The 12,130-nt window shown below is 37.4% G+C and overlaps 1 protein-coding gene across 1 annotated transcript; it reads left to right on the forward strand.

The window, feature by feature from the left end:
- The first annotated feature begins 360 nt into the window (after positions 1-360).
- On the forward strand, positions 361-2,820 carry LOC144450268 (cytochrome c oxidase subunit 7C, mitochondrial-like). Its single transcript, XM_078140865.1, has 3 exons — positions 361-450; positions 1,455-1,602; positions 2,615-2,820. The coding sequence occupies exons 1-2, from the start codon at positions 367-369 to the stop codon at positions 1,569-1,571; spliced, it is 201 nt and encodes a 66-aa protein (XP_077996991.1). The 5' UTR covers positions 361-366; the 3' UTR covers positions 1,572-1,602; positions 2,615-2,820.
- Positions 2,821-12,130: the final 9,310 nt, after the last annotated feature.

Raw genomic sequence — 12,130 nt, forward strand, 5'->3', positions numbered from 1 at the left:
AGCAAATTTTGAAAAGATAGGCCAGCCAATCATCCGTAGACTTTGCCCCCAATGCGTGACAACATTAAGTGGCCAAGTGATATCCCTATCTAAAAACACATACAGAAAATAGTCTAGATATTGAGGCAAAATCTCCATTTTTATTTTCTAAAAATCTTGGAAATTATTTTGTATTATGGCCATTCATGAATAGAGTATTAGCGTACAAGTGTACTATGTGATGCTGGTGAAAAGTTAGCGTAACCTAACGTCGTTCAATAATCCCCTTTTCATTGGCTACAACGATGAAATATTGACCAATAGGAAGAGTTCTTGTACATCGTGTTTGGCGATATTCAACATCCGGGCATTTCAGCATTTTCCAAGATGGCGTTCGGTAGACTAATAGTTGCTCGTCGCTTTTCAACCTCCGCTGCTCGTCTTGGAGGATACCCAGAAGGACCTGGTAGCGTAAGTATAGTTGCTTTAACCACATGCTTTCATATGACGTTTTTTTAAAATGTTTTATACAGCGGAGATCATGCTTAAAACATGGCCTGTAATTTCACTAGTAATCGCCGGCCGGCGTGTTTGGCGTACGTGCCGGTTGCAGTCGAGTCGTACGCTCGTTACATGACTGAAGTTGAGGTCGATTTTGCGATTACAATATCTGCATTTTTCCGGAGAGAATCTGCGATTTCAAGTGATCGAATGATTATTAAAAATCGTAGTAGTTCAAAATGTTTTGAAATCAAGCCGGAGGTCGAGGAACCATACACATTGTGACCTCAGTGAAGCCTTATTTGCAGAGGTCATAGTGAAACAAGGTCGTACGGTTGATCATAACTGTTTTTTACCCACCTCACCCATTTTCATATTCACGTCGTGAAATTTTTATCATTATAGTCTTTACGGTAGTAATAATGAAGTTTTGCATTTCAACAACTTTTAATGTGAAGTTCTGTAGCTGATTTTGTAACGTAAATGCAAGAACAGTGAATTTCTGTGAAGTTTGTTGCAAACATTTAATGATTTATTGCAAGTTGTAGACATGTTGAGTTTAGTAAACTTTCAGTTTCATTGTAGCAGGGTTCGTATTCATCACAGTCACTCTCAGTTGGTCACTCTGTCCTACTCCTAGGTCTGTCTGTAAAATATTAAAGGGTGAGATCCCGCAGTGTGAAGTCATTGATGCCACACTCCACCCCCATGACAGAAGTTCATTTATTGAGCCTGCATGCATGACATTTTGTGAGCATCCCTTAGTTCTAATTATGTGGTAACGTAACGTTATTGATGTCTTCTCATAGTGGGAAAAATTAACAACCCAAGTTCCAAAAAGATTATGTGCCTTCTTCTCGTTGAAGCTTCACTAAACGCAAGACTGTTAGCGAAAGGCTAGGTGGGTAGAGAAAGGTCAGAGCTATAAATCTCCATCACAGATAATGTGACTTTATTTCTTTTTATCTCTACAGAATCTACCATTTCAAATCAAGAACAAATGGAGATTACTTGGGGTCATGACAATATTCTTTGGTTCTGGATTTGCTGCTCCATTCCTCGTTGTTCGTCACCAACTTCTTAAGAAATAAATCAAGTGTTTGTGTGAAATTTGTATACAAGGTACGTGAGTTTTGTATATTCTATAAAAAGTAGTGTTAAATACTATACATGTGGAAATATTTGCTGGTAAGAAAAATGCAAAAAAAAAGTGGCGACTAAAATTGCCTTCTTGTACATGAACACAATGTACCAGTCTAGTAATTAGTAAAAATAAGTAGTGACTTAAGGCTTCTTTTACATGAATATAATGTACCAGTCTGTAATTAGGAAAAATAAGTAGTGACTAAAATACCTTCTTGTACATGAACACAATGTACCAGTCTGGTAATTAGGAAAAATAAGTAGTGACTAAAATACCTTCTTGTACATGAACACAATGTACCAGTCTGGTAATTAGTAAAAATAAGTAGTGACTAAAATGCCTTCTTGTTTATGAACACAATTTACCAGTCTGGTAATTAGTAAAAATAAGTAGTGACTAAAATACCTTCTTGTACATGAATACAATGTACCAGTCTGGTAATTAGTAAAAATAAGTAGTGACTAAAATGCCTTCTTGTACATGAATACAATGTACCAGTCTGGTAATTAGTAAAAATAAGTAGTGATGAAAATGCCGTGAGGTGATGTTTCATTAGAAACAGGTTTCTAATGAAAACATTACACATGGACAATTGTTTATTTTCCAACTGATAATCAATCCATAATCAACTTGACTACTTCTACATCTCCACTGTGCATGGTACCTATGTAATTATTTCTTTTGCATTAGAAGTTGTCTGAGGGTGTGTATTAAATGTCATGTCACATGAGTGAAACACCAAGCCTACACCATTTCAGCTGTAAATGGTATGTTACATGAATGAAACACCAAGCCTACACCATTTTAGCTGACATCATTTTAGCTGTAAATGTTATGTTGCATGAGTGAAACACCAAGCCTACATCATTTTAGCTGTAAATGTCGTGTTACATGAATGAAACACCAAGCCTACATCATTTTAGCTGTAAATGTCGTGTTACATGAGTGAGACACCAAGCCTACATCATTTTAGCATTTTATTTTTTTCAGATGCTGTTTTATCTTGGTGTGTAGAATTGATTGGTAAATCTGGTGTGGACAACCCTCCTAGTACTGTATGCTGTATTATACTTCAGACACAGAAGACAAAACAAGAATAAACATCACCTCAATTATTTCTCATATTGTAGTTTTGTGTTATAATGGAATTATTAATTTAATACTGGTTCCCAGAATACAATAAATCCATGTTGCTTGGAATATAATACACTGTTGGTATTTTCTTTCTTGACATAATAACTCAAGAATTCTTGGCCCAGTCTTATATGTTTAGGGCTGTACTAAGATAAGGGCCTGTAGTTGACTGAAGAATTCTTGGCCCAGTCTGCATGTTCAGGGCTGTAGATATGGGCCAGTAGCCAAGTGAAGAATTCTTGGCCCAGTCTGCATGTTCAGGGCTGTAGATATGGGCCAGTAGAGTCCACTGAAGAATTCTTGGCCCAGTGTGTATGTTCAGGGCTGTAAATACAGGCCAGTAGCCAAGTGAAGAATTCTTGGCCCAGTCTGCATGTTCAGGGCTGTAGATATGGGCCAGTAGAATCCACTGAAGAATTCTTGGCCGGCCCAGTCTACATGTTCAGGGCTGTAGATATGGGCCAGTAGAATCCACTGAAGAATTCTTGGCCCAGTCTGTATGTTCAGGGCTGTAGATACAGGCCAGTAGCATCCACTGAAGAATTCTTGGCCCAGTCTGCATGTTCAGGGCTGTAGATACAGGCCAGTAGCTATCTGGAGAATTCTTGGCCCAGTCTGTATATTCAGGGCTGTAGATACAGGCCAGTCGCTATCTGGAGAATTCTTAGTCTAGTCTGTATGTTCAGGGCTGTAGATACAGGCCAGTCGCTATCTGGAGAATTCTTAGTCTAGTCTGTATGTTCAGGGCTGTAGATACAGGCCAGTCGCTATCTGGAGAATTCTTAGTCTAGTCTGTATGTTCAGGGCTGTAGATACAGGCCAGTCGCTGACAAAAACAACTGGCTGTTCCCTACACATATTTTTTCCAGCTAGATTTCCATGATTTTATGGAATTTTGTTTTGTTTCATCCAGTACATTTCCGGCGGTGGGCAGATTAATGGTTTTGGTCATAAATATGACTGCCCACTTTTCGCATTTGACAAGGTACTTTTACTAATATGAATACGTTTTGAAAGTGTAGTATAGTAAAAAATACACCTGAACACATTTAAACTCGGTTTGTGTACCTCCCGGTATACCTTTAACAAATGGAACTAGGTAAGGTAAGCCATGACAGGGCGCCCTCAGACATTGGTCAACCCCAGGCCGATGAGGGCGGAGCCGCGAAACGACGTATCTTGCACTTGCACGAGTACAACATTTTAACATAATCTACTTGCGTGATGGTTGTCTGAGATTTACCTTTGAAATTAGGAATACAATAAAGCATGATCCAGACTCAAGCCTGGAAACTTCGTGACTCAAATTTAAGGAAGTTCGAACCAAATTGGTAAAAAAGTACTTTGGACATTTACTGACCAAATTTTTGTCGCATCGGAAAATGAAATATGAGTGCACGAAATGTTATAAGTAGATAAATCGTGACAACTACTAAATAAATCAATTTTTTCCCTTTTATATCCTCACTGCACTGACTTCTAACCAGACTGTGGTTAGAAACCCCAGTTGTGGCATCCAGACTAACGGCTAAATAAACTCTTCCATCTCAGTGCATAAGCTTACATTTCTGCAGAGACCTTGATGAAAATAGGCAATAAATATGACTATGGCATGGAAATATTGCTGGATAAAATTATAGCATTGTCGGTAAATTCATTCCCAATAATGCCTTATTCCAAACCCCGTTGAGAGAAGGCCATAGTACTGTAGTCATCATCTGGGAACATCTACATTTTAGGGACCAATACACAAACAGAATGATCAACTTTCACCATGACATACACGGCCTTGTGTTGACCGTGGTCGATATCCAGAAATCTCAGCATGGTATCCCAAAATTTTGATTAAAAAATTTATGGAATATTTACGACTAGATTGCCTCAATTAGCATTCAAATATGATATGCTATGTTTCCGCTTGATGCCGTGTCCCATTTCAACAATTGTTCCCGCTCAAATTACGTCATCGTAGTATTCTGTCGGTCGGTCACCAGATTTGACGTCACTGAAACTCCGCCATCGCTTTGAAAGTGATATGACCCTTGGGAAACACGAAGGTGATCTTTGCTAGTTGGAAGTAATATAACTGAGTGTTATTTCTGCTACTTTTCGTTTTCTTACCATAATAGTACATATGACCCGGGATATGACCTCATACTTGCAATATCGTTTTCCCGCCACTGCCATTCTAAGGTAATGAGTAATGTGTATTTTGTTTCCGCGGGTACATTTTCCCGCCATCGTTTCTCGGATCGCATGTTATTATGTTAATCTCAAACTGACAAGTTTAAAACATCTTTCAACCATGAAAATATTTGCTTTATTGCCTCCATATATAAATTCATTTGCAGTCCAGTTTTCGGTAGTTGTGGTGGGGGAAGGGGGGTTTTTGGTGTGTGTTTTTTGTTTTGGTTGGTTGGTTGTTTGTTTGTTTGTTTCTGTGTGTGTGTGTGTGTGTGTGTGTGTGTGTGTTTCTTTGTTTGTCTGTTTGTATCTTTGCTTGTTAATTATTTAGCGAGCCAGTGTGTGTGATAGTTCAATTTGGTTGGGCAGTAATTCCGTGAGATAGACACGCCATCGTTTCTCGGATCGCATGTTATTAATCTCAAGTTGACAAATTTAATTAATAGTAGTACATCTTCCAACAATGAAAATATTTCCAATTTTCAGTAGTTGTGGTGGGCCAGGGAGGGGTGTTTTGGTGGGGGTTTTTTGCTTGTTTGTTTGTTTGCTTGTTAACTATTTAGCGAGCCAGCGTGCTTGATAGTTCATTATTTGTTGGTCGCAGTTACGGAAGTCGCAGTTCACAGTTGTGCAAGTCGCAGGTCGCAGTTGTGCAAGTCGCAGTCGCAGTTGTGCAAGTCGCAGGTCGCATGTCGTGATCGGATTTCCATAAGATGGTCAGTAATTCCGTGAGATAGACGCTACAAATCAACATCTGACATTTCTGACATCATATTAAATAAAAATTACGACAAAGACGACTTAAAAATTACCCAATCTCAATTCAAAAAGATTAACGAGACAATTATTGTAAGTTTTGGCAAGATTTCAAATTTTTGGTTCAGTATATAGTTTCTTGACGTAGTTCTCTAGTTACAAGTATGAGTAATACTAAGATGTTATTCCCCTATGTTATTCATCATTCAGTCATTCGAATATACGAGTGACCTAAGGGGCCTTGTCAATACGAGTCGAGGACGAGTAGTGACAAAATATGTCATGACTACTTTCCATCTAAATGAAGAAAAAATTATATAAAAAAATAATGGGAAATAATACAATTTATGTATGAGTAAGCATAAATTATGAAAATCCCGATTTTGGACGTTTTGACTCATGTTTCAAGCATTATAGAAATATGATGATTTTTAGTTGTCATGACAACAACAACAAAATTGCTATGGTATGGGAGAATGCTATAACTAGCTACAGTGTATTTATGTATGTTTTGAGACAAGTCACGTAACGTAACTGGTGATCATACGAATATCGGATCACACCACCCCAGTATATAGGTCAGCTATGTAACTGGATACGTCGTCGTGGTAGACATCAACACGACTATAATTATCACAGTTATAACTGATCTCACGACTTAAAGTAACACATGAGTAGAGAAAGTCAGCGGGAATCGTAGCAGTGTAAAGACTTCTGATATTTAACCTACACTAGCTTCAACTGGGACATTTATTTTTCAATAAACACTTACAAAAATTTGCAATCCAGACTGAGCATGCTCAGACGCAAAGGACTATGGGATTATATGTGGTTATTGTAATACCTAATCTAGAGCTACTGAAAAAATTAACCCCCCCCCCCCCGCAATGGTCAGGGTGATTATGAATTGATTATTTGTGGTTAAAAACAATGTATCAACGTTGTTTACAATACTAATTATTTAGTATTTATTATTATATTTCCCATGATGCAACATTCAATATGGTGGGTTTGCATGTTCTCTAATAGTGGTCAATATTATCTGTAGGTAGTGTAGGGACAAGTTTACATCTCGAGTGAAATCTTGGTTTTGAAACTGTCACGGTGTTAATCTTACAGATGCAACATACCATTGATCAGTTTTATAGTCAGAAGTCTAATTTTTAAATTGCGATGACACAAAATGTAACCAAATCTGGAGATGACATAAACTGCTACGGAATTTTCCGGCAGTGAAGTAATCTGGCCTCGAAGTTTACAGGGTTAATTAATTTTACTTTTTTACGTTGGAAAAGTTCAAACGGGTCTATTTTTGAATGGTTTATTTTAAAATTAAAAAAATATTTGAAAAATAACCCCCAGAATAGTTTCATAAAACCATACTCCTGGGGATTTAAAGAAATCGAATTTCTTTACAGAATGTCAGCACATGTTTTATGTTATAAGGTGATTAGGAAAGGTTTGTCAACAACTGATATATTTGGGGAAATAGGGTGTATTTATTAATTAGAGAAGTGTTACTGCCCATTTCATATTACCGTTCACTACAGAAACCAGGAAGAGATTGTACTGATAAGTACATGTATTAGATAGCCAGATTGGTGGAAGGCAGCAGCGCTTCTTTTTTGCTAGATGAAATAATTAAAATTGAACTTCAGCAATTGTATTGACAACCCCACCCCCTACACACACACACACACACACACACACACACACACACACACACGTACACACACACACACACACACACACACACACACACACACACACACACATTCACACGTAAACGTACGAAGTTCGCTCGATGAGCTTGCATAACATTGTCAATGTGCGAACGTCCCATTATAGCGCGTCAATCGAGGAGGGGGCGGAACATATAGACATTGTTGTAACGGGGCAACTCGATAAGCAACGCAAGACGTTTTCTCCCTGAAATAGAAAATGGTAACATTTGAGCTATGATGCTTGTCATTCATCGATACATTGGGGTCACTGATCCGAGATTGAATTCTAATATTTTGAATAATGCAATCCCTAGTACAATCGTAGCAATAGTATAGACATTAATTTGTTCCGAAACAAAGCGATCACGTGTTTAAATCATGATAGTTGATACTGTGACGGTAATAGATTTCACATATGTGCACTTTCTCGGCGCAAAATTTTATGTTTTTCTAATTTGTGCACTGAATGTTCATTTTAGATTGCAACATTGGGACAAAAGAAAAAAATGTGTATCAACATTTAATTTACATCACAAAGCGATTACTATGATAACTATTCCAAAATGATTTACAATCACTTTCCCTCCAAAATATTCATAATTGATTCTTCCCGCCAAATTGTTTGACGAATTTTTTTTCTGAATAAATTTTTGGTACAGATAAACTTTATTTTAGAGCAGTATTTTACACAGCGTTCTTCTTTACGTATCTAAGTAAAAATTTCGACATTAAGATCGTAATTTTTCAAAAAATAGTATTTTTTTCCGCATACGTGTAGTGAGAGGGTCAAAGAACTTATGAGAAAACAGCTGTAAAAATAAAAGTTCACGGCGAGGGTAATGATTGGATGAACGAGATGACTCGACGAGGTTAAAGGTCAGTTGTTCTCCAATTCATCATTTCAACATGTTTATACTGCAAACCAATTTCTCATCATGTTTTCAATTTCTAAACAATCGATAAAATTTAAAGATCAAAACAGGCCACGATATGTACTTACTACAATGGTGGCTAAGCTCCAAGTGATGCAACCCCCATATGAGTATTGTATGAACAATAAAAACAAACATTTTGCGAAAATGCTAGCGCTTTTCCCTCAGTTCGTTGTCAATGTAATCTTAAACTTTAAAGCTACACTAGTTGTAATCGAAACGCACGTATGTATGTATGTATGTATGTATGTGTGTGTGTGTGTGTATGTATGTATGTATGTATGTATGTATGTATGTATGTATGTATGTATGTATGAATGTATGTATGTATGTATGTATGTATGTATGTATGTATGTATGTATGTATGTATGTATGTATGCATGCATAAACATTCGACCACCATGACCCCACTACCAGGTGATGCACCCAAATATTACAGCTAAAATGATGTAGGCTTGGTGTTTCACGCATGTAACATGACATCTAATACACACCCAGACAACTTCCAATGCAAAAAGAAACAATTACAATTGTGTTTGTTATGTTTCTGTTATTGTTAGTCCAGAGTTGAAATATGTCTAGCTCTGTGTCAAAAACGTAATGTCTCATGAGCGAAACACCAAGCCTACATCATTTTAGCTGTAATGTCCCATGAGTGAAACACCAAGCCTACATCATTTTAGCTGTAATGTCCCATGAGTGAAACACCAAGCCTACATCATTTTAGTTGTAATGTCCCATGAGTGAAACACCAAACCTACCTCATTTTAGCTGTAATGTCCCATGAGTGAAACACCAAACCTACCTCATTTTAGCTATAATGTCCCATGAGTGAAACACCAAACCTACCTCATTTTAGCTGTAATGTCCCATGAGTGAAACACCAAACCTACCTCATTTTAGCTGTAATGTCCCATGAGTGAAACACCAAACCTACCTCATTTTAGCTGTACATGTCATTGCATCATTGATGTAATTTTGCCCAAGCACATACAAGTAATGACTAAGTATATCATAGTAACCCTATACTAATATATGAAATTAATCATATAATTATGAAAAAAATATCATGTTCACTAAATTAATTGTGACGCCAAGCCGTTAACGTACTTTCTACTTCCATTAATTAACGTTAAAATATTTTCTCCAGACTAAAAAGAATGTGTATTTTGACGACATTCGTGTTTGGCTGTCAAAAGTAGTGTTTTATGGCACTCCCACGTAGGACTTGTGGTTTTTCCTCTGTCAGGCGTTTTGACCAACTGCCAAACTACTTGAGCCATATTTGGCAACACGACAATGACGACTATGATACGGCGAGACGATTAACTTGCCTACTTATGTTCCTCCAAAAAGAAACAAGAAAAGTTATTTATCTGTGTCAGCTGAAATACTTCGATTCGCAACAAATGGGGTTTAATTTAACGAGTTAAGGGGCCCCTTTTAGTAGCGCTTCTGATATTTCGATCCCTTGTGGAAGTGGGTCACGTGATAACAACACTATCCCGTTGATGTGGCTGAGAAGGAACTATTACACGAAAACACACACGGCGATACAGACCATATTCTCCGATATTACAAAGTTAGTACAGGAAGGGCATCAGTCCATTTGTTGGAGTTTGTCCAAGGGATCAAGGCTGGGAAAGGTAGGAAACTACTCCGTGTACTTTATCTTATTTTCTGTAGAACACATATCAGGGATTTAAATCCATCGGCAGACGACACGTGACTATAACACGATAACTTTTTTTCATGTTTCTTCAACGTTTTGTTCACATGTGGTCAAAATTTTTGATAACACGTCACCAAGAAAGGTAATTTCTTCGAAACCAGACTAAATTAAAGTTGCAATGCGAGTTTTTTTGGTGACGAACAATAATTTTTGTCAAAATATTTTGACTGGTACGAATAGGGTTGAGTCTTATCAGATGTATTATGTATCACATGACATTATTTCATATCTCCATCGAAACCTACTGGAAGGCCAAATGAATTCCTTCCAAGTAGAATGTATGAAGAACATACACATGGAAAATCTTGGTCGGTGCAAATGAAACATTGAAATATTGGATGGGGTGAAGGATGTGTCGAGTACTAACGGGGGCGTTGAGATAAGTCACCAACGATCCGTTACTTTATTTGACGTGTCAAAAGCAAAACACGATGAGTTTGAGAGAGAGAGAGAGAGAGAGAGAGAGAGAGAGAGAGAGAGAGAGAGAGAGAGAGAGAGAGAGAGAGAGAGAGAGAGAGAGAGAGAGAATGTAAATTTTTCACAAGTTTAGAATACTTTTTCGAACTTAATACTCCCACTCACGTTATAGCAATGTTTAATAGCGCGCCAGTTAACTTCATAACATTTAATTGTTCAATATTTATCAAGTGCAGCATTACAGATATACTGCAATAATGTGTAATGTTATTAAATTTAATATTGAAAAGTTTGCAATGTTCAAGATATGCGAGTTATTTTAAATGTATTCTAAAATTTTGTTTGACTGTGATTCAGTAGCAAGGCTTGTACACATTGTGGTATGGTCGACTTGTAGATCGTGTTGTAATGTCAAGGTCACATGATATTCATATCCACTGGCTGTCATTGTGTGACCTTTTGACCTTCTCCTTAGTTTATGGTCTGTGTCAGGTTTCATCGTTTGTTGAATGACAAAGTCAGTGACGGTAATTACAAATATGTTTGGGGACAGTGAGAGTCTTCCGACCCCCATCATGGAGAATTGACTGGTATGTGTATCCCTCTCTCTGCCTCTCACCGTATCTTCTTTATTCACTCACTCACTCACTCACTCACTCACTCACTCACTCACTCACTCACTCACTGCCTGTCTGTCTCTCTGTTTCTCTCCCCACTCTCCATCTCTCTCTCTCTCTCTCTCTCTCTCTCTCTCTCTCTCTCTCTCTCTCTCTCTCTCTCTCTCTCTCTCTCTCTCTCTCTCTCTCTCTCTCTCTCTCTCTCTCTCTCTCTCTCCCTCACACACAGCGATCTCTCAATGACAGACACTTCCCTTTTTGACATTCAAGCGTTTGGCCATGTGTAAATCCCCAAAATTGAAACTTGATCATGTGAATGCTAGTACGAAAGGAAGTAAAAACACATAATTCGTCGACGTCTTCAATTAGGTTTCGGTATAAATGTTAAACAATGCCAAGTGATACATTATAAACCTATCAAGACATCTAGTCACAGTAACATATATTGGACCCATTTAATAATTTCTCCAACTGCTGTTGTGTCAAGTTAACCCACAAGTAATATCTATATAATGGGGACCTTGTTTGACATGACATATATTGTCATCTGGAGGTTTTATTTTCAATCTACCATCTTAAAGAGTAGAATGTGCTGTTTTTTATTTAAAAAAACAACAACAATATGTTGATATTTGATTAACGAAAGTATTGCTTCGAGCAAGATTAGAAAAGTGGGAATGCGCAATATGAAATACTCGTACAATGATAACCACGTTAGTATTACATGTATATGGACAGCGCCCTCACCCGTTCACTCACTAGCACGGTCTATTTTTAGTTCATGTGGATGTTTTATACTTGAAACCCATAACAGGTGTTAGTATTTTGATATTTATACATTAATAAATGCATGGTGTGGACATCCTGTACCAGTTACCACGATTGTTGTCATTGTTCGACTAAACTAAATTGTATTTAAATATCTGACACTTTCTGATGGTTATATTTTGAAATTCTTCTAAAACTAAGTTGAGGACATTTTCATTAGTTCTTTCGTAAATTTTGTTGA

The sequence above is a fragment of the Glandiceps talaboti genome, chromosome 19 (assembly GCF_964340395.1).
Source record: "Glandiceps talaboti chromosome 19, keGlaTala1.1, whole genome shotgun sequence".
NCBI classification, from domain to species: domain Eukaryota; kingdom Metazoa; phylum Hemichordata; class Enteropneusta; family Spengelidae; genus Glandiceps; species Glandiceps talaboti.